Here is a 27,634-nt window from a genome sequence, read left to right as displayed (position 1 = left end):
GAGAGGGTTCGGTGTCCGAGCTGACATCTTGGAACTTACCAAAGACAGTCTGGAAGGCAATTAGGTGATCTTGGTGGGAGGGGACCAACCCCTCCTCTACCACTTATCTAATAAGTCATGCAAACGGGGTAAGGCAGGGTGCAGAGATGGTGGAGAAGGGGCTCTCCTGTTCCTTGTCCCTTTGCCAGACTGAGGTTTAATCAACCCAGGGACATATGTCATCAGGTGCTATTTATTTTCCTGTATTTCCTTCCTGTTTGCTCTGCTACTCTTATCCAAAGTAAATGTCTCCCTTGCCGATGGGCGGGTGCTTCCTGCTCCACCCTCTCCAGTTGTACCCACCCCAAACTCGCGGGACCACGCTGCGGGGAAATAAACACAGAGGGGGGATGGGCTCATATAGTTAAAGATTCTTTAATAAGCAAACCAACACAAATAAATGAATCAATGTAAATAACCCTGAGAACAACGTGGCTCAGAGGTAACATGGTGTGTGAGTGGGCCTGGGCCCCGCACTCCGCAATTGTGAGGGGGCTCATGCCCCCTAGGGGCTTTTCAAACTAAACCGCAGAGCCGAGGGCTACACATCCCAGAGTCCCAGCTCAGGGCTCTGCGAGCCCCTGACTGTCAGCCACGTGCCCCCTCGAGGGACAGAATCCAAGGGCTCAGCAGCCAAGGGGCTGGGCTCATCTGAAGATCTGGGCACTTCTTTCGGTGCCTAAATGGGCAGCAGAGATCTAGAGGCATGTGGAGGGGTCTCTCTCATCTGCCCCCGGACTCCATTTCCAATGGAGATGGCAGAGGGACAGGAAACGGGAGTCTTGGGCTGTGGATGCAGACATCCCTGGCGGCTCTCGCCAGTGACCTCCATCAGGGTCCCCCGCCGTAGGCAACTCGGCCGTCTTTTAAGCAGGATCGATCCCCTCTGGGCTCTTGGCAGGACTCCGCCAGTTGGGGCGGGGGGGGCAGCTCTCAATCTTGGGTACTCAGGAACAAACCCCAGCCCTGCTCTATAAGGCTGCAGGCACCTGGCCTGAAACGGTCTCACCGTAGCTGAGGTCACACTCCTGCTCACCCTGTTAGGCAGCTGAGCCCAGCCCTGCAGATGGAGAGGTTCTTACGGCGCGCTCCTCACCAGGAGCTGAGCGCCTTCCGCCAGTGCACAACCAACCCGTCTGGAGGGGCGGTTCCCTCCCCAGGTGAAGAAGCAGGTGCAGCGGATAGTCCCTATGTATTGGATCAAACTCTACAGCAGCCTCAGGCCTAACCCGAGTGAGCTCTCGGTGCCCCGGGGTTCAGCAGGGCTCCCTGCCCCAGCCCAGCGTGGGAACGGGGCGCCCTGCCAGCCCAGCAGGAAGGAAAGAGGCAATGCAGCGAAGGCTAGCATGCATGCATGGTGACAGCAAGCAGTGTCAGCTGAAGTCCTCAAGTTGTTCCCAAGACAGAGCCCCTAAATCCTGCCCTGTCAGCGCACCTCCTCCACCCTTCCCCGGCTCCAGTCGGCTACTGCAATGGAGTACATTTCCTCACATGCTAGCCGGTGGGTCTGGGGGTCCCCTCAGGGACTTTTCACAAAATACACCCCGTGCTGTTGGACCAGCCACCCCGGGATGTTGCCACCAGAGCCACTGGGGGAATTACCAGGCCAGGCTGACACACGAGCTCTCAGTTAGGCTCCGCACCATGGCTGGACCCCAGGGGGAGAAGCAAGAAGGGGCTCCGGGGCTCAAGGCTATGCTCTAGAGCCAGTCGCTGTGCCTGCCCTTCTCTAACAGCCCTGGGGGGCAGGCAGCCCACCACAGCTCTGGTGGCCCGGGGTTGGGTGCTGTTAACCCGCACAGAGCAGAACACCGCCCTGACTCAGCAGGCGGCTGCCTGCCTGGAGCCCAGCATGCTGGGATCTCCGCACAGCGGCTGGGCCACCCGTCTGCCACAGCCGTCACCAGGTCTGACGGGCTCCTCCCAGCCACGTCTCTGGGCTGCAGCCTGTCAGGCCCTGCTGGGGCGTCCATTTGCACCTAGCAGATACAGAGGCGCTGGGGAAGCAGCCAGCACAGCGGAGACGTCTTGCCGGGGCCGCGGGGTTAGAGCCAGGGGCTCCTGGGTTCTGTTCCCTGCTCTGTGCCACCCTGGGCAAGCCCCTTTCCCTCTAACCCGGGGCCGAGACTCGGAACGCCTCGCCGGGTCTGAGCTCAGTGGTGCACGGTGGCTCTGCTCTGTCTAGGCCTGGGAGGCTCAGGGGGACACTAGACACTTCCCTGCTGCTCCCCCCGACACACACACACCCCTGGCCCTGCTGGGAGCCCCTGGCCCTCGCCTTCTCCTTGCCGTGGTGTTTGGGCTTCCTGCCAGGGGCACAGCCCCCTTCACCCGGCCTGTGTGCCGGAGGCTCCCACCGGTCACTGCTGCAGCCTGGGCTGGGACCCTGGAGAGTGGGGCAAGGCCCCGGTCCTGCTGCCTGGCCTGCAGCTCTGGCAGAGCCGGTCCTCTCATGCTGCTGCCTTTCTCCAAGGTCCTGCGGCTCCAGCTCCGCTCCCGGCTCCTCCAGGCTGTAAAAAGCCCCATCGCCTGCACTTATCAGAACCGGCCTCGCCTGTTTGCCTCCCAGAGCCCGGCCCCCATGCCAGGCTTGTCATAACCGGCCTTCCCCTCCCAGCTCCGCGAGTCGCTTCTCCCTGCTCCGTGCTGGAGCCTGCCCACACGCTCTCAAGCAGGAGGCTGCGGGAACCACCATGGGTATGTAGCCCAGAGCGCTGGGGCTGGGCTGCCCAGGGCGGGGTTCACGGGGGCCATCTGGTCAGGGGCGGGGGCCAGGAGACGTGCCTGGAGACATTGGGTGCTGCCCACCTCACCCCACAAACACGCGGTGATCTCAACCCTTCAGGGCAGGCGGGAGCGAGCCATGCTGCCCGCGACCGCCGCTGGGCCTCGGCTGAGCGGCCCCTTCCGCAGAGGGGCCACAGCCCAGCTGCTCTCCGTGTGTCACTGGGGCTAGCCAACGACCTGAGCTTAAGGCTTTGGCTTCTGTGGGGACCCCTGCCGGGCTGGCTCCTAGACCTTGCTCCCTGTCCACACGCTGAGGGGGGAGAAGCCAGGCACCTGCCCCAAAATGCTCAGTAGCCTCCCAGCCTGGGCACTGCACGCCCGCCTCCCCTTTGGGGCCTGGGAACTGCGCCGCCCCCCTCCCACCCTGGGGCCCAGGGACCGCGCCGCCCACCTCCCCTCTGGGGCCCGGGGACCGCGCCACCCACCTCCCCTCTGGGGCCCGGGGACTGCACCGCCCCCCTCCCCTCTGGGGTCCGGGGACCGCGCCCCCCCCTTCCCCTCTGGGGCCCGGGGACTGCGCCGCCCCCCTCCCACCCTGGGGCCCGGGGACCGCGCCACCCACCTCCCCTCTGGGGCCCGGGGACCGTGCCGCCCCCCTTCCCCTCTGGGGCCCGGGGACCGCGCCGCCCCCCTCCCACCCTGGGGCCCAGGGACCGTGACGCCCACCTCCCCTCTGGGGCCCGGGGACCACGCCGCCCCCCTTCCCTCTGGGGCCTGCCCGAGTTGTCCCCACCTGCAGCGCCCGGCCCTGGGCGTTGCTCTCCGGCTCAAGGCCCTGCCCCACTGAGCTCCTGCGCGCCAGCCCCTGCTACCGTTACCTGTTGGCTGCAGAAGCGCCCAGGGCCCCACGGGCAGGTGCTGCCCAGACACAGCCAGTCCCGGCCCCAACGGGCTCACAGTCTAACCCAGGGAGGGAGGCACCCTCCAGGTGAGCCCCAGCCCTGACGCTCGCGCCCCCGTGGGCAGCCCAGAGCGATGGCTCCAGGCCCCGGGCGAGAGAGCCAGGGCTGTGGCTGGGGTGCCGCCCTTGCACCAGGCGGGGCAAACAGAGGGCGGCCCCTGGGCCCAGCCTCGTCCAGGAAGCTCCGCTCCTGCCCCCACGGGTGGGGGGTGGCGGCTCTGCCGAGCAGAACTCCCCTCTCAGCCTCACTCTCTCCCGGTGCCAGGGGAGGTCCTGGTTCTGGTGGACTTTGCCGGGCAGCGGGATGACGAGCTGCGGCTGAAAGCTGGGGACATCGTGCGGAAGGTGGAGTCGGGCCCGGAGGAGGGGTGGCTGCAGGGGGAGCTGGCTGGCAAGACGGGGCTCTTCCCCCGGCAGTTCGTGCAGGTGAGCGGGGCGGGGGATCCTGCCGGGTTACGGGGGGACACGCTGCCGTGCAGAAGCCGGAGCACTTCCCCTGCTCTGCCCAGGGGACCGGACCATCTTCCACATGCTCCTGCCCTCAGCCCGGGGCCCATCTCACTGCGGCCTGCTGGAGCCACTTCTTGCATGAGTTACCCCTGCAGCCTGGCAGGCCGGGTTCTGCAGGTGGCTTGGCAGCTTCCCAAAGCAAACCTGACCCGGGCGGGGGAGGGACCGTGCGCAGCAACCCCCACAGGTGCGCACGCCCATGCCCTGCAGCCATCTGGAAGGCGTCTCCACCAACACACACCCGCAGGCCTCCGGCGTGACCTACGGCCTGACGTTCAGGGGTGCTGAGCTCATGGGTCGGGGGATGCTCGGCAGCACTGGCCGTCAGCGTGCAGCTGCAAATCACGCAATGCAAAACAGGCCCCAGCTCCTCCGGTGTCCCAGCATTCCCCTGGGCCTGCCTTCTCTCTGGGGGGCAGGGCAAAGGGGTGGTGTCCCTGGGCCACACCCTCCCCAGTCACTTATATAAGCAGGACAGGCAGCTGCTTTCCCTTGCCACCACTGCTCAGGGGGCTGCTGTGGGTGGGGGGCTGCTGTGGGAGACGGGTGAGCTGGGGCGAGAAGGCTCCTTCTGCAGCCCCTGGCTGGAGGTTGCCCCAGCACTGAGCCCACCCCCTTCCCTTGGGCGGGGCCTTCTGTGGTGTTTCCTCTCTGGATAATCCCAGGGGGGTGCACCTGGAAATGAGTGAGGGCTGATGCTGGTATTGGCCCTGCCTGGGGTGGGGCTGGGTCCCCCCTGCACTGGTTGCTTTCTGCCCGTTATGGGGTGCTTGTGGCTGGGGATCCTGGGGTTTTCTTTTGTGACTCGGGCACAGGGCTGGGAGTCAGGACACCGGGCTTCTAATCCTGCTCTACCCAGGCTGCTGTGGGAGCTCAGTGCCCCCCAGCCCCACCCATGTCTGTCTGTCCCGCGGGGACTGTGCTCTGTGTCCTGGGTTGTTGTGTGGCAGGCCAGGGAGGACTAGCGAGAGTGAGGGGTTAACTCTTGGGGAGCCCTTCCTCTCAGATGTCCAGGCTGCGCTAGACACGAGCCAGTGTGGGGTGCAATAGACCCACCTGAGTGCCCCCAAGCTGGCCCTTGGGGCTGGGACTGGTGCTACCCTCCTCCTCCTCCTCCATCTAGGCCAGGCGCCTCGTGAACCCTGAGCTTCCCCCATTACCTGGGAGCAGATCTCCAAGGTTGCTACGTACCTGTGGCCGCGGGAGTTTCACTTCCAAGGAGCTGAGGTGCAACGAGCTGCAGCGGGTTTCACATCCCCGCCCCCCACCCAGTGCGTCGCTCCTTACCCTGCCTGTTCTCTGTCTGCCCCAGGAAATCCCAGCATCGCTCATGGCTGACGGAGGTCGGAGGTGCCCCCGCTCGACCCGCTTTGGTGAGTGGCTGGCTCGGTGCGCCGGTGGGGCCCCTCGGGCAGGGCGTGCAGAGCACGGTTTCCAGGCTCCCTCACTCTGCGGGATGCTGTGGCACGAACCGTCGGGTGGGCGTGCAAGTGGTGGGTGCCATAGTAACCGGGGAGAAGGAAGCATCTGGGGACCCGGGGTTTGAGATTGGCCTGGAGACGCACCTGAAAATGGGCTGGTAGCTGGAGAGCTGGGGGCTGGGCACAGCAGTGGGTGCCAGGACTCCTGGGTTCTGTTGCCATCTCTGCAAGGAGTCTCCAGGGTCCCTAGGTGCTTCTGTTGGGGGGAGCTCCCATGCACGCAGCCAGGGTGTCGCACTGCCCTTTTCACTGGTGCGGCATCACCTGCCTGTCCCAGACTCACTGGCTCCTCGTCCGGCCGGAGGCAAGCGGCATCCCCAGTCTCTGTGCCTTGGCCATCTGGGTCCCCCAGCTGGCACACCCAGGTGCCCTGACCGTGTCTCCTTCTCCTCCCCTCCCCCCACAACTGGGTGTGCTGACCCCGGGGGGACAAGACCCCCTGCTCCCTCTGTCCTGCCTGCCAAGGACCGCTCCCTTCCCCAGAGCTGGGGGTGAGTCCCCGTAGGGCTCTGTGCCATGGTGGCAGCTGTCAGCTCAGGACCCTTCGCTCATCAACCCGTGGCTCTTCGCAGGGCCCAGCTGTGGCATTTTCACTGCCTGCCAGGCAGACCTGTTGTTGACACGCTGGCCTCTGATTGGCTGATGTACACAATGGGCCTGTTCTCCAAGCCAATGGGAACCCAGCAGATCACAATGGGTCTGGTGGAGCGGCAGCATCTCTGCTGCACTAGGGCTGGGGAGGGAAGGAGCCATGCCACTGCCCCCTGCCCTGCCTGGGCTCCCTGCGGTGCTGCCCACCACAGATTGGCAGCAACAGCTCCTAGTACCTCAGCTGTGGGCCGCCGCGGCTGCCTTCCCTGTAAGGGTCTGAACCTGCGCCCGCTGCCGTCCGCTCAGGATCCGCTTGCTGAACCACTGCCTGAGGCTGGGGGCAGGAGCGGGAGCCGCTAGGGGGTACCATGCTGGGGGGGAGGTGGCTGCCTCCTGACTTGGGGGGTGGTGCAGCTCCGTTCTTCCTGCCCCACCGCCGCAGTGTGCTAGGGCCTGATAGGACCCCTTGCCAAGGCCTCAGTCCCCTGCTTGGGCCAGGAACCAGCGTGGGGGGCAGCCTGGAGCCGGCACAGAGCCCACGGGGGTTCAGGGCAGGCTGTGAGAGGGAAGGGAGTGGGGGGTTGGCTGGGGGTGGGGGCCGTTCCAGCAGTAGGGAAGCAGCCAGGTTTCCTGCTGGGGGGAGATGGGGAAATGGGCTTCCTGCCTCTTACCCCCAAAGGCTCTGGGTTTGCCAGCCAGGCCGCAGCCGGTGCTGAGCTGAGAGGGGTCTGCCTGGGGTGTGGGGTCAGTGTGTAGGGAGAGCGAGTTGGGCCTAGCCATGCCAGACGCTGGCACCTCTCTGGCTCTCAGCCCCTCTCTCCTTCTCCCACCCCCGCAGCCTGGCCTCCCTCCAGGAAGACTGGCCTGGGAGGCTCCTGCCCTACACTAGCAAAGCAGCGTGCTACGGACGAGTCCTCTCCTGTAAGGGAGCAGGACTTGAGCTCCCAAAGAGTGGGTGGGGAGCTCGAACTAAGGTGGGAGGTGGAAGTGGTGATGGTTTCCTAAGCTCCATCCCCACAAAGCAGCAAAACGAGGTTCCCGTGCACCACACCATCACCCTTCTTTGTCCTCTGCTTTAATCAGCAGTGCAATGGTTATCAGGGCTGAGACCAGAAATGCCCTCATTAGGTTTCAGAGTTTCTAGATGCACAGGGCAGTTCTCCACCTCTGAGTTCTCGTTTCCGGCTGTCTGCAGACTCAGGCAGGCTGGCTGCCTCGCTTCCCACAGGTTTCACGTTTTCAAGCATTGCTTCGCCCCCTTAAGGGCTGAAGCCCTGACTGTTTAGCGAGAGCTGAGATGGTGGCGTGCAGGGCGGCAGCCTCTGGGGGAGAAGGGCTGGTTTCACAAGCTGCTGGGAGTCAGCCCCATTCCTGGGGTTACCAGGGTTTGCAGGAGGACAGTCAGAGGAGGGGGAATCCCAGTGCAGGCGAAGTCTGTTGGCCCCTTATAAGCTGAGCCGTGAAGCTGGGACCCCAGCTTGCCCCTCGTGCATCAGACCAAGGGGTGGGGTACAGTCTCTGAGCTCTTCCCCCGGCAGGCACAGTGCAGCCTGTCCCCCAGCCTCCCCTCTCTGAGTGACGTGTGTCTCATGCTGTTTCCACGCCAGCGAAGAAGCCACCGGTGCCAGGGCAGCGCTGGTGCAAGGCGAACTTCAGCTACACCCCGGAGAAGGCGGATGAGCTGCAGCTAAAGGCTGGGGAGCTGGTGCAGATCCTGCAGGAGGTGAGCAGGGCTGGGGGGCACCTGCCGGAGCCAGGGAGTGGAGACCCAGGCCCATGTGCCTGGGAATGGCTGGGGGTGGGGGGCTGGGATGCAGGTGCATTGTTCTTTCCTGGGGGGCAGGAAGGCTGGAGCAGTGGGAGGTGGCTGGAGGGTTGTTTCCAGCCCCTGGCACCTGCGGTATGCCTGTGTCTGGGTCACGGTGCTGTCTGCAGGCACCCTAGATACGGCCCAGCAGCAGAGGGCCAAGGCCAGCCTGTGTGCTGCCAAAGCCTGCCCCATTCCAGCCTCCCCCTCCCCTCCGTGCCATGAGGGTAGCAGCGAGGCCAAGCAGGCAGGGCAAGATCCACTTCCCAGCTCCACCGGAGAGGTGTGCACAGCAGGGAGCAGCAGGCAAGTGCCCCAAAGTTGGGAGGGCCATGGGATGGGCAAGCAGGGTGGGGAAAGACCAGAGGCAGGTGGGGAGCTGGGCAGGTGATGGGAGACCTCAGGGGGGCAGCCTGGCCCCGTTCGAGCCCCTCTGGATCTCCTGTTCAAGCTACAAGGGTCACGTTGCCCGGCATTGACATGAGCAGCCATGTCTGAGGTGGGGTCTGGCCGCGGCATAACCGCACACAGCAATGCTGTGGGTCGGGACCTGGGGAGGCTCTCTGTATCCAATGGCTGTTGCAGGGAGCGCTTTCAGGAGGTTGGTGTTTGGCTGGGATACCCGGGCTGTCTCCCAACGGCCAAGAGAAATGCCATAGTGGGGGGCTGGCCCGATGGCAGGGATAGGTACAGTGGCACCCTCCAAGCCTGGCTGCTGGAGATGCTCTGGGCGCACTGGGTCAGCGGCTGGCAGGGCTCAGCTCTGAGCCTTTCTCTTCCCCTGCAGATTGAAGATGGCTGGTGGCTGGGCAGGAAGAACGGCCAGGTTGGTGCTTTCCCCTCCAACTTCGTCCAGGAGCTGGACAGGCTGCCCCCAGGTAGGAAGGAGCGGGGAGCAGCAATGGGGCGAGGTAGCAGGGCCTGGCTCCCTTCTCTTCCTCTGCCCTGATCCTCCCCTCAGGAGAGACCCTAGGCTGCAGCAACCCATGGCATCTGGCGGGGCTGATCTGGGAAGACCCCAAGGCATGAAGCGTGAGCGCCCCCAGTGCTGCGTCCCCACAAGCCGGGGGTGGGAGGGGTGTGAGGGGGGGCGGGCAGGGTCTGCGCGCCCTGAGAGCTGGCAGGTTGCTGGCGCTCTGGGTCACAGCAGCGTCTGTGCCCCCCGCAGAGGGGCTGTCCCATCCCAGGTGCCTTGAGATAACCCGCTCTCCCCATGGTGTGTGCAGGGCTAGTGGCCCCGGAGCCCCTCCCGAAGAATGGGGCTGGGAAGCAGAGGCCGAAGCTGACTGATGAGACCTTCATCGTAAAGGAGGCAGAGCAGGTGAGTGTGTTTGGGGGGGGCGGGGGGAGCGGCCCCTGGCACTGTGGGCAGAGGGCAGGCGGGAAGGACCGTCCTGGGATTCACCTTCCACGCTATGTCCCGTCCCCACCCCCTGCCAGAGCAGCCCCAGAGACAGGCTAGCTGGTGGCCTGACCCAGCAGGTGAACCCGCCTGGCTGCTCCTGGGCCCAGGCCGTAAAGCCCCACCCAGGGGTGGCCAGTTGAGCTGGAGCCGAGGGGAGCTTGCCCAGGCCCTTCCTGGCACTCCTGGCTACCCCAGGCTCACATGGGCCCAGCTTGGTCCGGCTCCAGGAAGGGGGTCAGTGGAGGTGTCTGCCCCCATTCTGGGGTGCTCTTGGGGTGCGCGGGGGGGGGGTGGTGGAAGCTCATGCTCTGAGCATCCCCTCCCTCCTGAGACACCCACTCCCTGAGTGCTAACGAGCCTCATGTCTCCTCTGCAGCCAGAGCCCCCCAAGAAGTTGGAGAAGCCCGTCCCCACAGCCCAGAGCTCCCCGTCAAGCCAGCCCCCACAGCCATGTGAGTGAGGTCTGCCTGCGCTCCCCTGCCCCATGGAGTCTGCTGCTTCTGCTGAGTAGCCGTGTCCCCTGTGGGGGCCCTAGCTGGGGAGGGGCCATCCCTGGGGCTGTAGTGGATGGGAAGGGAGAACCCAACAGTCCTCAAGGAGCGATTCCCAGCCATTGCCTTGGGGCAGGATGGGTCCCTGCAGCCCAGGGAAGCTGCTTGCCCCAGGGCCTCTGGCCTAGGCAGCGGTGGGGCTAGGATCTGGGATTGGAGTCCAGGCCCCCAGGCCTGTGCTCCTGCTGGCTCATGCAGCATCTGCAGGGCAGGAGCATGGACCCTTCCCCACCCCCACTCGAGCAGGATCTGAGTCCTGCCCTGCTTCTGCAAGTGCAATGCACGGGCTGGGTTCACTGGGCTGGTTCCTCGAGCGCACCTGGGAGAGGGGGTCCTTTCCCTGTGAGCAGCACAGCGTCCCCCACTAGTGACCGTGTTGGGCTTTCCTCTGAGTCCCTCCCCTCCCGCCCAGCCTGCAAAGCCGAGTACTGCAAGGCCATGTTCGACTATGAGCCGGAGCTCCAGGATGAGCTGCAGCTGAAGAGAGGAGACGTCATTTTGGTTCTCTGCAAGGTGGGAGCATGGGGAGTGAGCCAAGGGGAGCTGGGGACGGTGGGGGGGCTGCCAAGGCAAGCTGTGAACCCGCTGGGTAGGGGGTGCTGATCTGCCCATCTCACTGGTGGGGAAGCCAGCCCCCTCACAGCTGCCTGCCCCCCAGCCAGGGAGCAGCTCATTAGTGTGTCATGGGCCCATCACTGTGGCCTCTGGGCATGATACAGGGGACGCCGACAGCTCTGGCCCCTTTGCTCCACCAACCAGATGGGGAAACCCCAAATGGTGGAGCCTGGCACTGGAGGACGTGAGCCTCTGGGTCTCAACCCCCCAGCTCCACTGCCCTCTGATCCCAAGACACCCCGTCTTGTCTCAGAGGGGCTCCAAATCCTCCGGCTGGCTTCCCGGCTCTGGGAGCCCGGCTGAGATGCTCTTGCTGCCAGTCCCATCAGCACCACGGGCTGCAGCTTCTGGGGGCAAGTTCCTGTGTCAGCCCTCGTGTCCTGCAGGGGCCCCTGGCAATGCACCATCCCCGTGCGCCAGGGAGGCGTGGGGCACAGGGCTCTGATCCCCTCCCGGCATGGAGGGAGCTGTGGGCACCACCACGCACCCCCAGTGTCTTTCTTGCACTGCCCCTCCTGGCCGCATCCCAAATACCAGGGACCTCCGGGGCACTCTGAGCCCCTCCTGCTAAAGGGGTCTGGCCCCGGGTGGGATCTGCTGGCAGTGCTGGGTGCCATGAGGGAGCAGGGCAGGCTGGACCGGGTGCCACCTCCTTGGGCTTTGTCCTGGTGTTCACCCCCCTGTGCTCCGCGGTGTCCAAGCCTGTGGCCAGGGTGCTGCGCCATGCGGGGGACTCGGGGGTAGCACCCTGGCCTGAGCTGGGCACTCCCTGCTTGCCTTGCAGGAGACGGAGGATGAGGGCTGGTGGGAAGGGGAATGTGATGGCAAGAGAGGCCTCTTCCCCGATAACTTCGTGATGCTGCTGCAGCCCGTGGTGCCAAAGGTGAGTGTTGGGGTTGGGTGCCCCCGCCTCGGGCGGGCTGGCATGGGGGGGCCCAGTGAGCAGCCCTGTCTGGGGCGGGGGGGCGCCGGTCTCGGGGCAGGGGCTCGGGGGCTCAGTGAGCAGCCCTGTCTGGGGCGGGGGGCGCTGTCTGGGCAGGGGCTTGGGGGCCCAGTGAGCAGCCCTGTCTGGGGCGGGGGGGCGCCGTCTGGGCAGGGGCTCGGGGGCCCAGTGAGCAGCCCTGTCTGGGGCGGGGGGCGCTGTCTGGGCAGGGGCTTGGGGGCCCAGTGAGCAGCCCTGTCTGGGGCAGGGGGGTGCCGGTCTCGGGGTAGGGGCTCGGGGGCTCAGTGAGCAGCCCTGTCTGGGGCAGGGGGGCGCCAGCCTCAGGGCAGGGGCTCGGGGGCTCAGTGAGCAGCCCTGTCTGGGGTGGGGGGGCGCCTGCCTCGGGGCAGGGGCTCGGGGGCCCAGTGAGCAGCCCTGTCTGGGGCGGAGGGGCGCCGTCTGGGCAGGGGCTCGGGGGCCCAGTGAGCAGCCCTGTCTGGGGCGGGGGGGCGCCGGTCTCGGGGCAGGGGCTCGGGGGCTCAGTGAGCAGCCCTGTCTGGGGCAGGGGGGCGCCGGTCTCGGGGCAGGGGCTCGGGGGCTCAGTGAGCAGCCCTGTCTGGGGCAGGGGGGCGCCGTCTGGGCAGGGGCTCGGGGGCCCAGTGAGCAGCCCTGTCTGGGGCGGGGGGGCGCCATCTGGGCAGGGGCTCGGGGTCCCAGTGAGCAGCCCTGTCTGGGGCAGGGGGGTGCCGGTCTCGGGGCAGGGGCTCTGACACCGGGAGCAGCCTGTCACTTGGGCAAATGGCTCCTGGCCCCATTGCAGTGGGGGAGGGAACGGCAGCACTCCAGGTTCTGTGTTCCCCCAGCAGGTGGCGCAGTGACCCCGAGGGAACACCCAGGGGTGGCCCGTGCCCGTCCCTTTGCTCAGCTGGTGAGAGGCACCCCCGGGGCCGTGGGCAGGGGCCAGAAGTCCCTCTCCTTCCCTGGGCCGGGGCTGGCTGGGCACGCGGGCGCTGTGGCTGGACGAGGAAATCCACATGGCAAGCTTGCAATCGGAATAATAAATCCCTAGCTCAGCTCTGCCCGTCCAGCCTGGTACCCTGCTCCTGCTCAGCCCCTGGGCTCACCTCCGCCAGCACCCACCCCCGGAGCTGCTGAAAGGGGAGAGCCCAGGATGCGTCTGGCGGGGTGTGAGCTGGGGTGGGGCGGGGAGAGAATCCTTCCCAGCTGCAGGGAAGCCGATGGCCCCTCTTCCTGCCCCGGGCGGTGCTGGCCTGGCCCGGCTCAGGCGCTCTGAACACGGGGCGAAGAATGGCCAGGAGCCGCGGCAGGATGTGCCCCCTCCTGCTCATCGTGCTCTGCTCTGTTGCAGGTTACGGCGGCGGTGCCCTCGCGGAGCCAGGAGTCAAGTAAGGAAGGAACCCACGGCGGGGGGGTCAGAGCTGACGGGGGCGGGGCCTGGTTGTGAGCCCCTCCCTAGTGAAACCGACCCAATGGAGGCTGTGGGCTGGTGCTGCCTGGCTCCCAGTCCTGGGCTGTTGCCAAGGGGGAGGCAGGCAGCCAGCATGGCTGTTGGGGGTCCTGCCAGCCCCGGAGGCTGGGCTGGACGTGGGCTCATCCCCCAGAGCAGCTGTGGGTCCAAGTGCAGCTCAGAGCAGCCTGTGCATGGTCCGTGCTGCGGGGTCACCAAGACTCCCCCTGCTAGGCTGGCTGGCTTCTGGGTAGCGCTGCCAGGCAGCGAGCGGGGGACGAGGTGATGGCGCAGGCTCCTGACCTGCAGAGCTGGGCAAAGCCCTGGGTGCTCTGCATCTGTGACTTCCTTTCCAGCAAGGTGCTGGTTTCCTCTGCGTCACATGCCCTGGGGACAGGGGCTGAGCAGCAGTCTGGTGAAGGCTGGCTCGGAGCAGAGCTCTGGGGAGCTGCGGGCAGGTCCCTACTGACGGCTGGTGAGTGCAGCCAACGGCTGGAGTCCAGAGCCTGGGCCCAGGACCGTCCCCCTGCAAACAGCTTGTGAAGGCCCCGAGCGTGGCTGTGGTGGCAGGTACCTGCCTCCCCTTTGCTCTCTCTGCTGTCTGTGGCATGTGCATGGTGCAGAGTGGTTTGGAGGGGAGCGGTCCCTCCGATGAGCGACCGCTCGCTGTGCCAACCCTGTGCCCTCCCGCTCTAGCACCCTGGAGGATCCCAACGGGCTGGGCGTACAGGAGCCTTTCTGGGGTGGGGAACACAGCAGCTGCACCCCAGGGTTGGGGAGGGTCGGGGCTGGATTCAGCGGCCCTGGCAGTCTGCAGCATGGAGGTTCTTGCTGGGCCAGGGGCTTTGCAGGCTCCTGAAGTGTTGTCGTTTTTCAGCTTGGCAAGGGGCTGAGGGAGGGTGGCATCCCCCCCCCCACCCCCGCCCCGCCCCGTCCATCTCTCAGCCCCACTCAGTGTCCCCGGTGGCTGGTTATTCCTGGGGGGTGCAGGGGTCCAGCCAGCTGGCATCTGTTGGGAAGTGGCAGACTGAACCCACTGCCACCTGGCATCGTTCTGGCCCCAGGATGGGCAGATCTTCCATCACCAGGGCTCTCCCCTTGGCTCTGCCTGGAGGGGCTCGCACCCCTCCCCCCTCGCCCTTTTGGCACAAGCTCCTGCACGGGGCCCAGGCAGGAGGCGTGGACACTGTGGCCTGGGCCCCCCAGCCTCGGGGCTTGGCAAAGGGACGAAATCAGTGAGTGGGTGGCTTTGGTTTGTGTGAACCCTCAGGGGTCAGGGCTTGGTTTAGCAGAGGCAGGGCTGGCTGGGAGCCCAACAGCCTGCTCAGAGCTGGGGTCAGCGCTGCTGCGGTGAGAGCTAGCCGGGCTGCGGTGGGGTGGAGCTGCCCTGGTGTTATGTGGTGTAGCCTGTCCCCAGGGCCCAGCCGCCCCAGAGCTCTGGGGAGGGGCTGGGGCTGGTTTCCCACCTGGGCCCTCCGCACGGATGCGGTGACGGGTAGGGGAGGGAGGTGGCTGGGGCTGTCGGCCGGAGGGCAGCCTGCCCTGCAGTGGGGGGCCCATCTCTGCGCGGGACGGGGGCAGTGCTGGGGGTGGGGGCATGGGGAGGCTGCTGATGCAGCAGCCGGCAGAGGAAGTGCAGACTGCGGACACCGCCGCTGCCTGGGACCGTGGCCACATGTGACAACAAGCAGAGCGGCCTTTGTAGCTGCTGTGGGGAGCTGCTTGGAGCTGTCTGGGGGATGGGCGAGCACTGAGCTCATCCCACCGTGGGGGTCAGACTCTGGGTGTATTTTGGGGGCACCCTGGGCTCTGAGATCCCAGCTGCTGTGAGCACCACCAGGGACAGTGCCCAGCTCCCCCTCCTGGTGCCCCTTGGCACAGGGGCAGTGATGCTGGCAGTGCAGGCAAAGCCCAGGCTAGCCCAAAGCCCTGCTCTAAGCTCTGTGCCCGGGGGGAGCTCAGGTCGCTGTGACTGTTCACATCCTGTCCCCCCTCCCCCCCCGTCGCACGTGCGCACGCACACAGGTGCTGGGTGCCGCTGTCGCTCCCCGGATGCACCAAGCTGGGCTGTGTGGGTGTCAGCCCCAGGCCTCTGACTCGCTCGCCTTCCGGGAGCTTCTGACACCCCTGAGCGAGCACCTCTGCTCCCCTCGCCGGGCCCACAGGCCTGGGGCGAGCTCGAGATGCCATCTCTGCCCCTGTCCTGGAGCGGACAGGGCAGAGCTGTGTGTGCCGGGGCAGAGAACCCCGCAGGCAGGGGAGCAGGGGCCAGGAGTGGGGCCCGAGTGTCCCCCCTGGGCAGGGCCGGGTTCTCCTCTCCCCTGGGCAGCCCCGGGGAGTCTCTCCAGTGTCCGCGAGAGTCCGCAGTCACCCCGGGGTGACTGCAGAGTGCACCCGACCCAGGTGAACGGATGGAGGTGGCCTGGTGTCGCCCCAGGCCTGGCCTCTGAGGGGAGGCGAGACTCCCGGGTGGATGGACCCGGTCCCAGCGCGGGAGGGAGCCGGGCTGGCTGCCCTCACAGGGCCCTGGCGGCCACTCAGGCCAGGGTGGGGTCCAAGCCCAGCCTCCTCCCCCCCCCGCCCCAAAAAAACAAAAAGAAGGTCCTGGGGCAGATGGGGCTGGGGACTGTTGGGGCTGAGGGAGCAGGGACCGTGCCAGGGGGGAGCACACCACCCCCCCACCAGCAAGTTGGCCAGCACGTCACTTTTCCTCTCGCTCCTCTGTGCCAGTCTTCAGGCCGGAGAAGAAAGTGTCCAGCGCCAGCAAAGCGGAGCTGCGGCCCCCCCGAGAGCCCAAAGGTAAATGGGCCAGGCTGGCCATGGGCACTGGGGGAAGTGCCAAGTCTCCACCCTGGTAGCGGGGGGTGTGGCAAGTGCCTGTGAGTTACTCCCCTGCACTGCTGGGCTGCTCCCCCGTGAGGGCACGTGCCGTGGGACCCAGCTGGATGAAACGGAGCCGGCTGGTAGAGGTGGGGTGTGCGGGGCTAGTCCCCCTTCCCCGTGGGCGACAGGCCGCAGCTTTCCCTCCCCTCGCCCCAGGGAGGCAGCTCAGGATCCCCTGGTCAGGCAGGGAGCTGAGGGGAAGGGCACTGCCAGGGCAGCAGCTCGCAGCCATCTGCTTCCCACATTAGGCTGTAGCCCGCCTGCCCCCTCCTGCTTCGGTCCATGCCCTGGCCTGGCCCTGGGCGACTCCGGCCCCTGAGGTCAGCCAGGCTCCAAGGCAGCTGGGGAAGAGGCGAGAGTGCAGCAGGCATTTCCTGCCACGTGCAGCTCCCTGGTGCGTGCAGGGGAGTCGCCGCAGCAGGCTGCCGATCTCCCAGCCGGGGCCCGAGGCTGCCATGCTCCGTAGCGGCTGGCACAGGCCAGGGCTAGCGTCCAAAGACCAGTATAACACCAGCACGTCCATGGCCCCGGGGTCCAACGCCCCTGGCCCTCGGCCAAGAATGTGCCTCTGAGGGGGACCCGGCCATGATGGGGCCCGGGCTGTGGGCCCTTGTCTGCTGGCTGGGAACTGTCCTGGGACCCAGGCTGCAGCCACTGGCCAGTCGTGGGCTGGGAGCGGTAACTTCTGGGGAACAGCCCGGCTCCTGCTGCTCACCCGTCCCTCTGCCCCCAGTGCCCAAGGTGCAGAAGAAGATGGATCTGCCCAAGATGAACCTCCCTGCCAGCAAGAAAGCGGCTCCTGCCCCTCCCGTGCCTGCCAAGACCAAACTGGCTTCCAACCTCGCGGGCAGGTGAGGGGCCCCTGCCCCCTTCCCTTGTGCAGAGGGTAGGCTCTAGCTGGTGGGGGAGGTCTAGGCACGAGCTGCCCATTGTTGCAGGCTGGCAGGGGGTGGGGATGTAGCGCTGTGTCGGGTGGGGGCCTCTTCTCGCAAACCTCCAAGGGGTTAATCTTGGTATTCGGGGCAGACACTTCCCTCCCTGCCCATCTGGGCTCAGCCCCCTGCCTCTAGGTCTGATAATGCCATCACCAGCTTTGCAGGTGGCTGTTAAACTTCTGCAAGGGGCGGAGCAACTGAGTTAAGCTCCTCCCTCCTGCCTGGCCCCCCAGGTGGGCAGGAACTGACTGGAGTGGGATGGACACAGCACCTGGCCGAAGGGCAGGCGGGAAAGAGGCACAAGGGGGCGGGGGCTCTGCGGGCTGCTAGCCCCCTAATGTGCAGGAATGTCTCTGCCTTTGCTAGGCCCCCCTGCACCCCGATGAACTGTGCCCCAGCCAGTGGGGAGAAGAGCAAGCCCAAGGACCCAGGTAAGCCTGTTGCCACCTGGCACGTTCCGATCCCTCCTTTCACTGGGCGGGCGAGTAGCATCACTCCCTCCAGTGTCCAGCTGCGGAGCCCTGGGCCAAGGGGGAGCTGCCCACCAGTCACTGTGACTGGAGCCAGGCCTGCAAGATGGAGGAGTCTTCTGCCTCATGCAGGACTGAGGGCATTGGGGCAGGGCTGGCACCTCCGGACTCCACCCTGCCCTGGGTTCTGAGCACCCCCGGCAGGCGCGCTCTAGCCTGGGCTGCTCCTGAGCTAGGAAAGTGAGGAAATCGCTGGGTTTTGTGTGTGAGGAGCCCACACAAGGTCACAGGCCTCCCGGTGCCGGCTCGCCCAGCTAATCCACTCGTGCAGAACCCAGGAGTCCTGCCGACCGGTCCCCTGCTGCAGCTGTCCAAATCTCTCCCTCCCTTCAGGAGCAGAAAGGGGGACCTGCCTTGGGAGGGCAGGGAGCAGCTCAGTCCCCGTACAGCCCCGTGCTGTGCCCGGCCCAAGGCCCAGGTGTTCCAAAGAGCTCGGTGCCTCAGGGGGGTGCTGAGCTCTGTGGATGCCCCGCGGGCTGGGCATCGGTCTGGGTGCAGAGCTCTCCAGCCTGACAGCACCGCTTGGAACCGGTGGGGTCCTTGCGCCTGGGGCCTCTCTGGAGTCTGGCTCCTGCTGCATTTGCTGATGGGCAGGGGGCTGCTGGTGCCTCTTGATTCTGCAGATGCGAATTGCTTTGATGCCATCCTGGTCTCCAATGCCAAACTGAGCCACCCGACCACGACCCGTCCCAAAATGCCAGGCAGGAAGCCGCCCAGCCAGCCGCCTGCTAGCTCTCCGGTGAGTGCCTGGGCAGTGCCCCTCGCTGGGGGTCGGTGGGGAAGGAGTGGAAAGGGTGGGACTCGCTGGGCTGGGTGGGCACAGCTCTGTGTGCCGCAATTGCCTTGTCCGGAGAGTGAGCGGCTCTCACCGCTCTGTTCCCACCCCCCGCCCCGAAACACAGAGTCCCAGCGCTGGGGAGGAATGTCCCACCTCCACCCAGTGCTCCTTCTGAGCCGGCAGGGCCTGGCGTGTGCTCAGCACCGGGGCGGAGGCCCTGGCCTTGGCACCGACTGGTTTTAAAGGTGCTGGCTGGATAGTTTGGACCTGAAATCATGGGTCAGTGCCAGGCTTGGCCCATGGGAGCAGGGTCTGGTGAAGCGAGCGAGTCCCGCCCTCTGCCGCAGGGTGTAGACCCAACGCCGTGCACAGACGGAGCAGCATAACCCCCGCCCCACACGCAGGCCGAGAGGCGCAGTGGGCAGCAGGAGTCAGTCTCCTGGCGGGTCCCAGGCCCTGCCCCACGAGCCCCGTAGGATGGGTCGGCAGCACCGGAGCTCTCTGGAGCTTCCGCGGGAGGAGCTGGGTTAACAAGTCACGTGGGTGCTGGTGAGGGTGGTGGAGGAGGAGACGCCGAAGAGCAGGGTGCCGCCTCGCTGCCAGGGTCATGGCAGGGACGGGAGCGCGTGTGTGGGGCAGGCAGGGCCAGGGCCACTTCCCTGGGGCTGGGGCTGCGCTCAGGGTAGGGGGAGCTGCACCCGAACCACCTTTCTGACCCCATGCTGGCCCCTCCCCTCCCCTCCCGTCTGGGGATCCCGGCATGTGGGCCGGGTGCTCAGAGCTGGGGAGAAGGTGCAGCATGGGTGGCCCCAGGGCCATGGCTTTGCCCTGCAAGGAGCACCCAAGGGGCAGCTTGGCTGGCAGGACCCATTCTGTCCTTGGCCTGTCAGCTGATGGGGCCAGGTAGCACCAGTGGGGAAGTGGGTGCTGGAGACCTGCTGCGTTCCCTGAGGAGCTCTTCCAAGGGCAACGCCTGCCCGGTGCCCGTGGCTCTGGGACTGATAGGTGGGGGTGCCCAGTTGCAAAGGGTGACTGGCTTTCCCTGCCCCTGCTGGGATTCTTTCCCATCGGTTCTGCTCCTGCAGAAGGCACCCCTGGTCCCAGCCAAGAGCAGTGTCCAGGCCAGGGAGCTGCAGTCCCCAGAGAGCCCGGGGGACCCCCCCAAGGCGCAGGAGAAGCTGTCCCTGGAGGTGCTGATGGCCGAGATCCGGTCCCTGCAGATCCTGATGGACCTGATGAGGGTGCAGCACCAGTGAGTGGGGCTGAGTGGGAGGGAGGTGGGAGCTGTTGGAGCCCTGGCAGGTGCTGACCCCAGTGGCTGAGATGGCCAGCCGGAGCGCCCCAAGTTTGCCAGCTGCATACAGCGTTCCCCATCCCCAGGGGACGGCATGAGACTTTGCTTCCTAGCTGTGCTTGGAGCTGCCTCTCTCCTGGGCTGGTGGCAACCGCCTACAGCAGCCTCGGCCCTGGCCTGGCCTGCCAGCCTGTATGCACGTCTACCCTGGTTGGCAGTGTCACACTCGGGGCCGGTGAACCCCGGCCAGGGCAGGCCTGGTGCCAGACGTGGCTGAGAGCCCTGTGGCCGGCGTATCAGAACAGCACGGGCCGGTCGTGTCCATGTGACCTGGTAGAGCAGTGAATCGGCTCGGGGTGCCGTGGCTGGAAGGGGAATGAGGTCCCAGTGTCCTGCCCTGTTTGTACAGAATCAGGTGACCCCTGGGAACCATCCCCTGGCCTTGGGGAGATAGGTTTGGAACTGACCTTCATGGGTGGCCCTGCTTCTCCTGGGCCCAGCCCAGGCCCTGGACTCTGGCCTCCGGCAGGCTCTGCAACTCAGGCCCATGAGAAGCAGCGGGCTGCAGAGCTGGGTGCTCCTGGGTCCCATGTGCCTGGGGTGACTTCTTGGAGCTGGCTGAGGTTCTGGCCCTGAGTCCCCGGCCCTGGGCCCCCAGAGAGCCAGCCCCTGCCAGCTGTGTGAACTACCATTTGCAGGAAGGACATGGAGGAGCTCAAGATGGAAATGCAGGAGGAGCGGGCCAAGCGCATGGTGCTGCAGGTGAGAGCTGCTGGGGACGCGGTGCTGCATGGGAAATTCAGGGGTGGGAGTTGCCCCAGCCCCTCCCTCACTGGGATCCCACAAACCCAAGGCTTGTCACTGGGGTGCTGACCCCCCCAGAACCAACCTGCATCATGCTGCTGCAGGGAGTTCTGCGATAGCAGCGTGTCCATCAGTGAAATCCCACTCGCCTCCATCCGTGGGGAGGGGTGTGGGTCAGAGCGGGAGCTGGCGCTTGGAGTTGGATGTAGGAGGATTAACAGCTGAGCCTGTGGATGGGGGCAGCAGGGCAACTGCGTCTTCATTGTGTGTGGTGCCCAGATGCCCCGCAGATGGGCACTGGCTGAAGAGTGATGGTTGCGGTGACCCTGCTTTTCCCATCGGTAACCTGGGGCCTGGGTGCCTTGCTGCTCTCCACCAAGTGCTCGGGGATGCCCGTTCTGAGTGGCGACCTGAGGCGCTCTGTCTGGGCAGCACAGAGAGCGGGGCTGGGGTTTGCCCTGGTTCCCTTCGCTCCCACTCGTCTCTCCTTTGCAGGTGGAAATCGAGAGCATGAAGCAGATGCCTGCCCTCGATGGAGCAGACGTGGCAGGAGCAGGAGCAGCTGTGCTGGGCAGTGAATTGGAGGAGCTGCCGGCCACACTGTGACGTCCACTGTGAAGAGGCCCGCTCTGCAAACTCTGCTGGGGCTGTTAAACTTGCAAGAGAATCGCTGGCTATTAATTCCCCTTGGTGTACGTTCACCCCGAGGCCGGATCCCTGCCCTGGGTAGTGGGGAGAAGGCCCAGAGCCCCTCCAGCTCACCTCCTGCTGCGTCTGCTCACTGGGCCCTCAGGGGAAGCACTGTGAGGAGCTCTGGGCCATGCAGCCCCATGAGCACTGTGGTGGGGTGCAGCCTTTTGCCCGCTCCGGGTCCCGCTGGACTGACCCTCTGGGGGATGCTGGCTTTGTGATGGGCAGCACGGGGCACCTCCCTGCTGGGAAACAGTCGGGGCCGCCAAGGGAGTTAGCGATGCCCTAGCAGGACCAGGGTGTTAATGCCAGCAGTGCACAGGCCTGGCCTCATGTGGGGGCCTGGCCATTGCCTGGATTTAGCCAGCGCTGGGCAGTCATCGCTCCCCAGGCCCCATCACCTGCTCAGCTCTGAATTTCCTGCATATAGGCCAAAGGAGGCCCCTCCATCCCCCTGCCCCAGGAGAGGCTGCCCCATGTCCTAGCAGCATCCGTCCCTCTCTGGAGATGGGTCTTGAGCCCCTGGCTCCCCTCTTCCCCCCCCGACCTGTCCCAGCCTTGGGCCGTGCTCGTCCACATGTTGTTCCCAGCCCCTCTGTGTGTGTGTGTGGGGGGGGGGGGGGGGGAGAATAGCCATCTCTTAGCCCAGCACAACTCTCAAAGCCCACCTGTGACCCTAGCCCTACAACCCCTGGGGGCTGCTGATGCTGACCCCTCCCAGAGAAAAAGCCCTGTGCTGACTGCCCCCAGCCCTGTCTGCTGCGCGTCAGCCCTGGGGTCACCTGACCCTGGGGTCTGACTAGACCAGGATAAGAGGGTTTGGAACCACTTCGCCCTAGTGCAGACAGCCATCTGCATTGTCCTGGTCAGCTGGCCCTGTGGAGTGGGCTCCCAGCTAACATGTTGCATCCTGCCCTGTCCACACTAGGGCGCTCAGATGTGTTGGCTAAGCCGTCCCTGGGCCAGATGTGGGGGCGGGGATCCTCATCCTGGTTAACCTGTGATAACTCATGCAGGCTGGACCCCTAGGGTTCCCCAACGCTTGTGTCCTGTCTGCACTAGAATCTAGTCGTGTTAGTGAGCACGTGTTCAAATGTGGCCGAGCATAGGTGTCTGTGGAGTGGCCCTTGGTGTATGCCAGCCTCCTTCCCATCAGGAGCCCTGTCCGATGCCTCTGGCTCTTCCCAGGCCCTCTTACTCCTGAGAACTGGGAGTTTCTCCCTCGCTCTGGGAGCTGCTCTCTGCAGTGGTTTGGTTCCCGCTATGTTTGTCTGACATGGGGGTGGGTCTGGAACAACTGTGAATGTCCCTTGCCCCCAGGAGCCGCTGGCCGACAGCCTGAGGTTTTAAAAACTTTTATAAATATGTGTAAAATTTTAATAAACTATTTTTATACAAATCTTAGCTGCTGCCTGGCTGCTGTAGTGTTGACAGCATCTGTGACGTGCAAGGCGCTGTACAAACTTGAGGGGAGAGCCGGTCCCTGACCCGCTGAGTTGGAACAGTCCAGCCACAGGCAAAGTGCTGGGGAGAGGTCAGCCTGAAAGCCAGGAGCTCGCTGCCGGCCAGCTCATCAGGTTAGCTCCAGGCCATGTATTTCTCAGTCCGGGGCGGGGTGGTGAGAAATACGCAGGTGAGGCCAGTTTGGGTTTTCTTTGCCTGGTTAAAGAGCAGTCTGTGTCCTAGCGCTTTCCCGGCTCCCGCCAGCCCCTCCTGGCTGGGCAGTCACATCTGCTCCTCTGGATCTGCCACAAAGGCTCCAGGCATCCCTTCCACCTCCCTCCTTTCCACGGCAGCCTCCCCAGGAAGCTGCTTCCTGGGTCCTGGCTTGGCAGAGCCCATCTCCTCCTTGCTGTCAGCCTGGTACCCCTGCCCCCCTGAGGCCTCACCCCTGGGGGGCCCCACCTGGCACCCAGCCCCCTGCCCTTGTTTATCAGCTCGGTGCAGGTCGACACAAGCCTCTCTGCATTCTTGGCAGCCTGCTCGCCCTGGGGCCGGCAGGGCACATCTGGAAAACATCTGGGTCCTGTTACAGCTGGCGGCGGGGGGCCCTGGTGGGAATGAGCTATTTTTGTACATTGGGCTGGGGCAGAGCAGGGCTGTGTCCTCAGGCAGGGGAAGGTTTCGCTCTTCTCCCACACACTCAAAGGCGGGGGGCTGCAGCTGAAATGTTGCTTGAGGGCTGCCCCAGGAGCGTGCAGCGAGGCTGTGGCCTGGTAGGGGCAGCTCTGGGCTTGTCCAGGCTCAGCACAGCTCCTGCTGTTCGGCCCGCCTAGGGCTGGGCTGGGACCTAGTCCTTTGCTGCCCGGCAGCCAGCTGTTCCCATGCAGCAGGCTGAGTGGTCGGCCCCTTGGTGCCATGTGGCACTGCACCATCGTAGGCAGGTGGCTCTAGGCTGCCGCAGGATCAGTGCCAGCTGCTGGAAGTGAGAGCCATGGGGGGGCTCCTTCATGCTGGCTGAGGGGGGGTGGCGGCCCAGGGGGGCACCTTGCCAGCTCCAGCAAGCGCATCCCCACATGCCCTGGGGTGTTTACACAAGGCACCGAACAAACAGCAGCGCTGGCTGGGGTGCAGAGCGAAGGGCAGCCCCTGGGTCACGAGGCTGGGGAGGGGTGTGTAACTTGCCATGGACTTTGAAAGCAGCCCAAACCCCAGCAGGTTGGGAGCCACCCCAGCGGGCTGGGAGCCACCCCATGGCCCTGGCTTGTGGCTGGCTGGACTAACCACAGCGGGCTAGCCTACCCGGCTGGCAGCCAGCCCAGAACCGCCAGTAGTGTGCACGCACCCCCCCAGGCAGGAAGCAGCGAGTGACTGATGGGGCAGGTCAGATGTTGCCGGAAAGGGACAGCAGCTAATTTTAGCAGGAATGCTGGGGCCAGGGGAGGGGAAGGAGCCTGGGAAGGTTTCTCCAGACAGCCGTTCCCCCACGGGTGGGGGAGGCTCAGGCTCAGGAGCAAGGTGATGGGGGGCAGGAGCAGCTCCACCGCCTGGTTCTGCTGGGCAGGGGCTCAGAGGTGCCCTGGGGCATCTCCCCCCCAAGGGCACAGGCTCTAATGCCTGGACCATCACTACTCCTTGCACCTACTGCCCTGGTGGCCGCTGAAAGGGGTTCTCACCCCCAGGCTGCAGCCAGGGAAACTGAGGTGCAGAGAGGGGGGATGTTGACCCAAGCTGCACAGCAGGGACGGGGCTGGAGGCCTTGCTGCTGTTGCAGGCAGAGCTATGCTGGGGTCCACCTCACCGTCACCCAGGTCTCCAGCGTGCTGCATGCCCTCCACCAGGCCTCCCTCTGCCAGCCCTGGGGGCTGCCCTGCAGTGATCCGAAGCCTGGGTGGGGGCAGCACAGCCGTGGGGAGGCCGCGGGGGCTGGAACCTGTCTGGAGCGCAGGGCTCCCTGCACTCTCCTGGCCTGCTCACAGGAACAGGCTGCTCCCAGCAGGCAGAGCTGAGCTCCGGCCTGGGCCGCTGCCCTGGGGAGAGCAGCGGGGGGGCAAGCCCTGGGGGGCTGCGAGAGACCATGCTGCTGCTTCAGGAAGGGTTCCATGCTGTTTATAAAAGCACGTTCCAGGGCCAGAGGGCTCTGACCTGGTAACAGCGAGCTCTGCCTACGTTGCACTGCCCCAGGGGCTCTCTAGAGACGGGCCCCATGCCCGCGAGACCCTCGTTTGGCCAGAGCCAGGCGCTGCATGCAGAAAATCCTGCTTTGGGGCTGCCCCTTGCTCCTGGGCACACACCCCAGTGCCCCTGGCCCGGGCAGAGATGGCCAAACGCCCTCACCATGTTGCCGGAATTAACGTCCTTTGCAAACCCCCAAGGGACAGGGCCGGCTTGGTCTAACCCCCTGTGTGCCCCACACTCTGGGAACAGGGGGCAGGCTGGCCAGGCACCCACCAAGCTGGCAGTCCCACCAGGGAGCTGCGCCCCTGCTGCCCAGGGAAGCACCGGTGACTGACCTCACCCACACTAGTGAGCTGCCAAGGGGCTGATTGGGGGCCAGGCTGCAAGCTGGAGTGGGTGGGGGCAGCATGAGTACAACTTCCCTTCCAGGAGCTCCCCAGGGAGTGGCTACGGGGTGGGCGGAAGGAATCGTACCAACTGCTCAAGGTGCAGCAATGTCCCTACGCCGCATGGTGCCACCCTAGTGTCCAAGAGAAACACCGTACCCTGGCCCTTGCCCCTCCCAGCCGCTGGGGGTTGGGGGGAAGGCACAGCCCATGGAGAGGCTCCCTGCTGCCCTGGGGGTGAAGCTGGGGGCGGGAGGAGGGCTGCGTGTCTCTCTGCAGGCAGATGTGGGGAGGCGGGGGCTTGGCGGGGCTGCGATGGCCCAGCTGGAGTTGGTCTAAGAGCCGCTGGGGCATGGGAAACTCGTCCTGTGACAGAGACACACGGCAGCTTCCTCTGCCTCCAGCAGCCCCCAGGAAAGCCCAGCCGCCAGCTGCAGCCCCAGGGCCTGGCACAGACAGGGTGCCCAGAGTGTAAGAGTCACGGGCCCAAGCCCCTGCCCCTGTCTCTCCCTTCCTATGCACCAGAGCTAGACACACAGTCACCGGCACCAGCTCGTCACCCCCCTCCCTGCAGCTGCTGGGCCCCCGGCTCCTTTCACATCCCCAGCCGCCCTCAGGAGGCCATGCTGAGCCAGCGGCCAAGAGGAGCTGCTCGTGCCCTGGGTGGCTCAGCACCATGGGCTCTGGGGCTTGTCTGCCCGAGGGGCTGGCAATGGGCTCGACTGCTGGGCCAGGCACTGTCAGCGCCAGGAAAGGGTCCAGTCACATCACAGCCGCATGCCCCTGGGCTCAGCAGGGTTCCCTTCCCCTGCAAGGGCTGGGAGCGCCCCATGGGCGCAGACCCCATCGTGCGTGGCTATGCAGGCCCATGCTGCCCTGGGCCCCCTGCAGCGCCACCCTGTGGCACGGGAAGGCAAACCCCGTCACGGCACAGCAGATGGGCAGCCCGTCCCCGTGCCTGCCTCCTGAGCCGTGGGCAGGGCTGGGCAGCTGAACCGAGCTGTGACGGAGCAGGGAGTATTAACCTGGTGATGTTGCATGGGAGTTTTACTAGTTTAATGTCTGCAGTGATGCTAGATGGGGATGGGAAATAAGGGTGTGACTTCACTGAGGGATGATACTGGACAGCCAGCACATAAAGGATGGCAGCTGCCCCTCATAATCTGAGCCCAGGAGGGGGTCGGGGCCAGGTGACACCTTCTGCCCAGGCAACTGGACAAAGGCTGGCGGAGGAGCCGGGGTGTGTGGTTGGGTGAGACAGCTGGAGGGGGTTTCGGTTTGGAGCTAGCTGGGGAGGGGGGTTTCCTGTTTTCTGTACCTACAAGCTCTCTTTTAGACTGTGTTCCTGTCATCTAATAAACCTTCTGTTTTACTGGCTGGCTGAGAGTCCCAGTGAATTGCAGGAAGTTGGGGGTGCAGGGCCCTGACTCCCCACACTCAGTGACACGCGCACCCCAGGAACTACTGCTAACAGACCAAGAACGATCGCGCTGCCCCTCGCCTTTAAGCTCTCCCTTACCTAGCACTCTGCACTACATGGGGGGCTGGACTGGGGGGGACTGCATTGTCCCTCCAACACCAGCCAGTACCAGGTGTTTCAGAGGAAGGGGCAAAGCCCCCACCCCCGGTGGCCAGTTCTGGGAGTGTCCGTCCATGAGGGTGGCCAGGTTTGGCTAAGCCCCAGTCCATCCATGCCCCGGCAGGAGGCGCCTTTCCAGGGCCTGGACTTGCCGGGCAGTCAGCGCTCGCCTTGCTGCCGTCCCATGCACTCGGTTCGCTGAGGGTGGGAAGCCAGCCTGGCAGGGCATGCGCGGTGCCCCTGATCAGGTGGGGGCAGGGAGCTCCTGCAGGAAGCGGGGGGATCCCCGTCGCCAGCGATGAGAGCGACCCTTCCTGCGCCGTTCGCGGGGTCCTGAGCAGCCAGTTAACGGGAGCAGCTCCTCAAGGAGCTTGCTGCTCGGCAGAGCTTGGCGCCCCCACTCAGCCAGTAAGAAATGCCATGCATGGTTGGCCCCAGCTAACGGGGCGTTTCAGGGGGGCCGAGCCCCGCCCAGCTCGCACACAGACACAGTGCCCAGGGGCTACGCAAAGGGCTGTGGAACATCTCCAGGCTCACAGGCACTCCCGGAAAGGGTGCCCAAGAGCAGCGCGTGCACGGGGGGGGCCCTCGCAGGCTCGCTCCGGGAGCTGGGCGGCCTGGCCCCGTGCCCGCAGTCAGTAGTAGTGCACTCTGCCCACGGTGCCCGCGCCCAGGATGTCCGGCTGGCCGTTGCGCCAGATCTCCCGGATGATGCGCTCCCGTTCCTCCAGCCGTTGCGCCCGCTCTAGCTCCTCCGCCGAGGCAAAGACGTTGACAGGCAAGGTGCCATCTGCCGGGCTGTGGTTCTCCAGGGGGATCTCGGTGATGGGCAGCGGGGACTCCGCCGCCACGTGGTCAACCGTCTCCTCCTCCTCCTCCTCCTCCTCCTCCTCCTCCTCTTCGTCGTCCTCGCTGACGTCCCGGAGGCTCCGCCGGGGCTTGGCAGGGAGGCGGCGGGTGTGCGGCTGGCAGGAGATGCGGATCACCAGCAAGCAGAGGGTTAACACCAGGCCGAAGCAGACGCCCAGGACAAAATAGAGGCCAAAACTCTCAGGATTGT

General features: G+C 65.5%; 2 protein-coding genes across 7 annotated transcripts in view; one reads left to right on the top strand and one right to left on the bottom strand.

Annotated features, from left to right (window-relative positions):
• Positions 1-2,713: 2,713 nt before the first annotated feature.
• On the top strand, positions 2,714-22,395 carry SH3D21 (SH3 domain containing 21). 6 transcript variants are annotated; one of them, XM_037881717.2, is made up of 17 exons: positions 2,714-2,736; positions 3,993-4,153; positions 5,550-5,610; positions 7,917-8,032; positions 8,904-8,994; positions 9,343-9,437; positions 9,898-9,973; positions 10,485-10,585; positions 11,472-11,570; positions 12,979-13,015; positions 15,808-15,876; positions 16,694-16,811; positions 17,262-17,326; positions 18,049-18,164; positions 19,289-19,455; positions 20,196-20,259; positions 20,797-22,395. In XM_037881717.2, the coding sequence occupies exons 1-17, from the start codon at positions 2,733-2,735 to the stop codon at positions 20,905-20,907; spliced, it is 1,551 nt and encodes a 516-aa protein (XP_037737645.1). In that variant the 5' UTR covers positions 2,714-2,732; the 3' UTR covers positions 20,908-22,395. The 6 variants fall into 6 exon arrangements, with proteins under 6 accessions (XP_037737645.1, XP_043388316.1, XP_043388317.1 ...); XM_043532381.1 differs by lacking the exon at positions 15,808-15,876 and having other exon boundaries at positions 2,718-2,736; XM_043532382.1 differs by lacking the exons at positions 2,714-2,736; positions 3,993-4,153 and adding an exon at positions 4,738-4,783.
• STK40 (serine/threonine kinase 40) overlaps positions 22,355-27,634 on the bottom strand; it is a 64,770-nt gene continuing 59,490 nt past the window's right edge. Inside the window, 1 exon segment of the mRNA XM_043532386.1 lies at positions 22,355-27,634. Within this exon segment, the coding sequence (XP_043388321.1) occupies positions 27,210-27,634 (425 nt within the window). The 3' untranslated portion in view covers positions 22,355-27,209.

The sequence above is a fragment of the Chelonia mydas genome, chromosome 19, assembly GCF_015237465.2.
Source record: "Chelonia mydas isolate rCheMyd1 chromosome 19, rCheMyd1.pri.v2, whole genome shotgun sequence".
In the NCBI taxonomy this organism is placed as follows: Eukaryota; Metazoa; Chordata; order Testudines; family Cheloniidae; genus Chelonia; species Chelonia mydas.
Note: the sequence above shows the minus strand (reverse complement) of the source record. Positions and strands in the feature narration are given on the sequence as shown.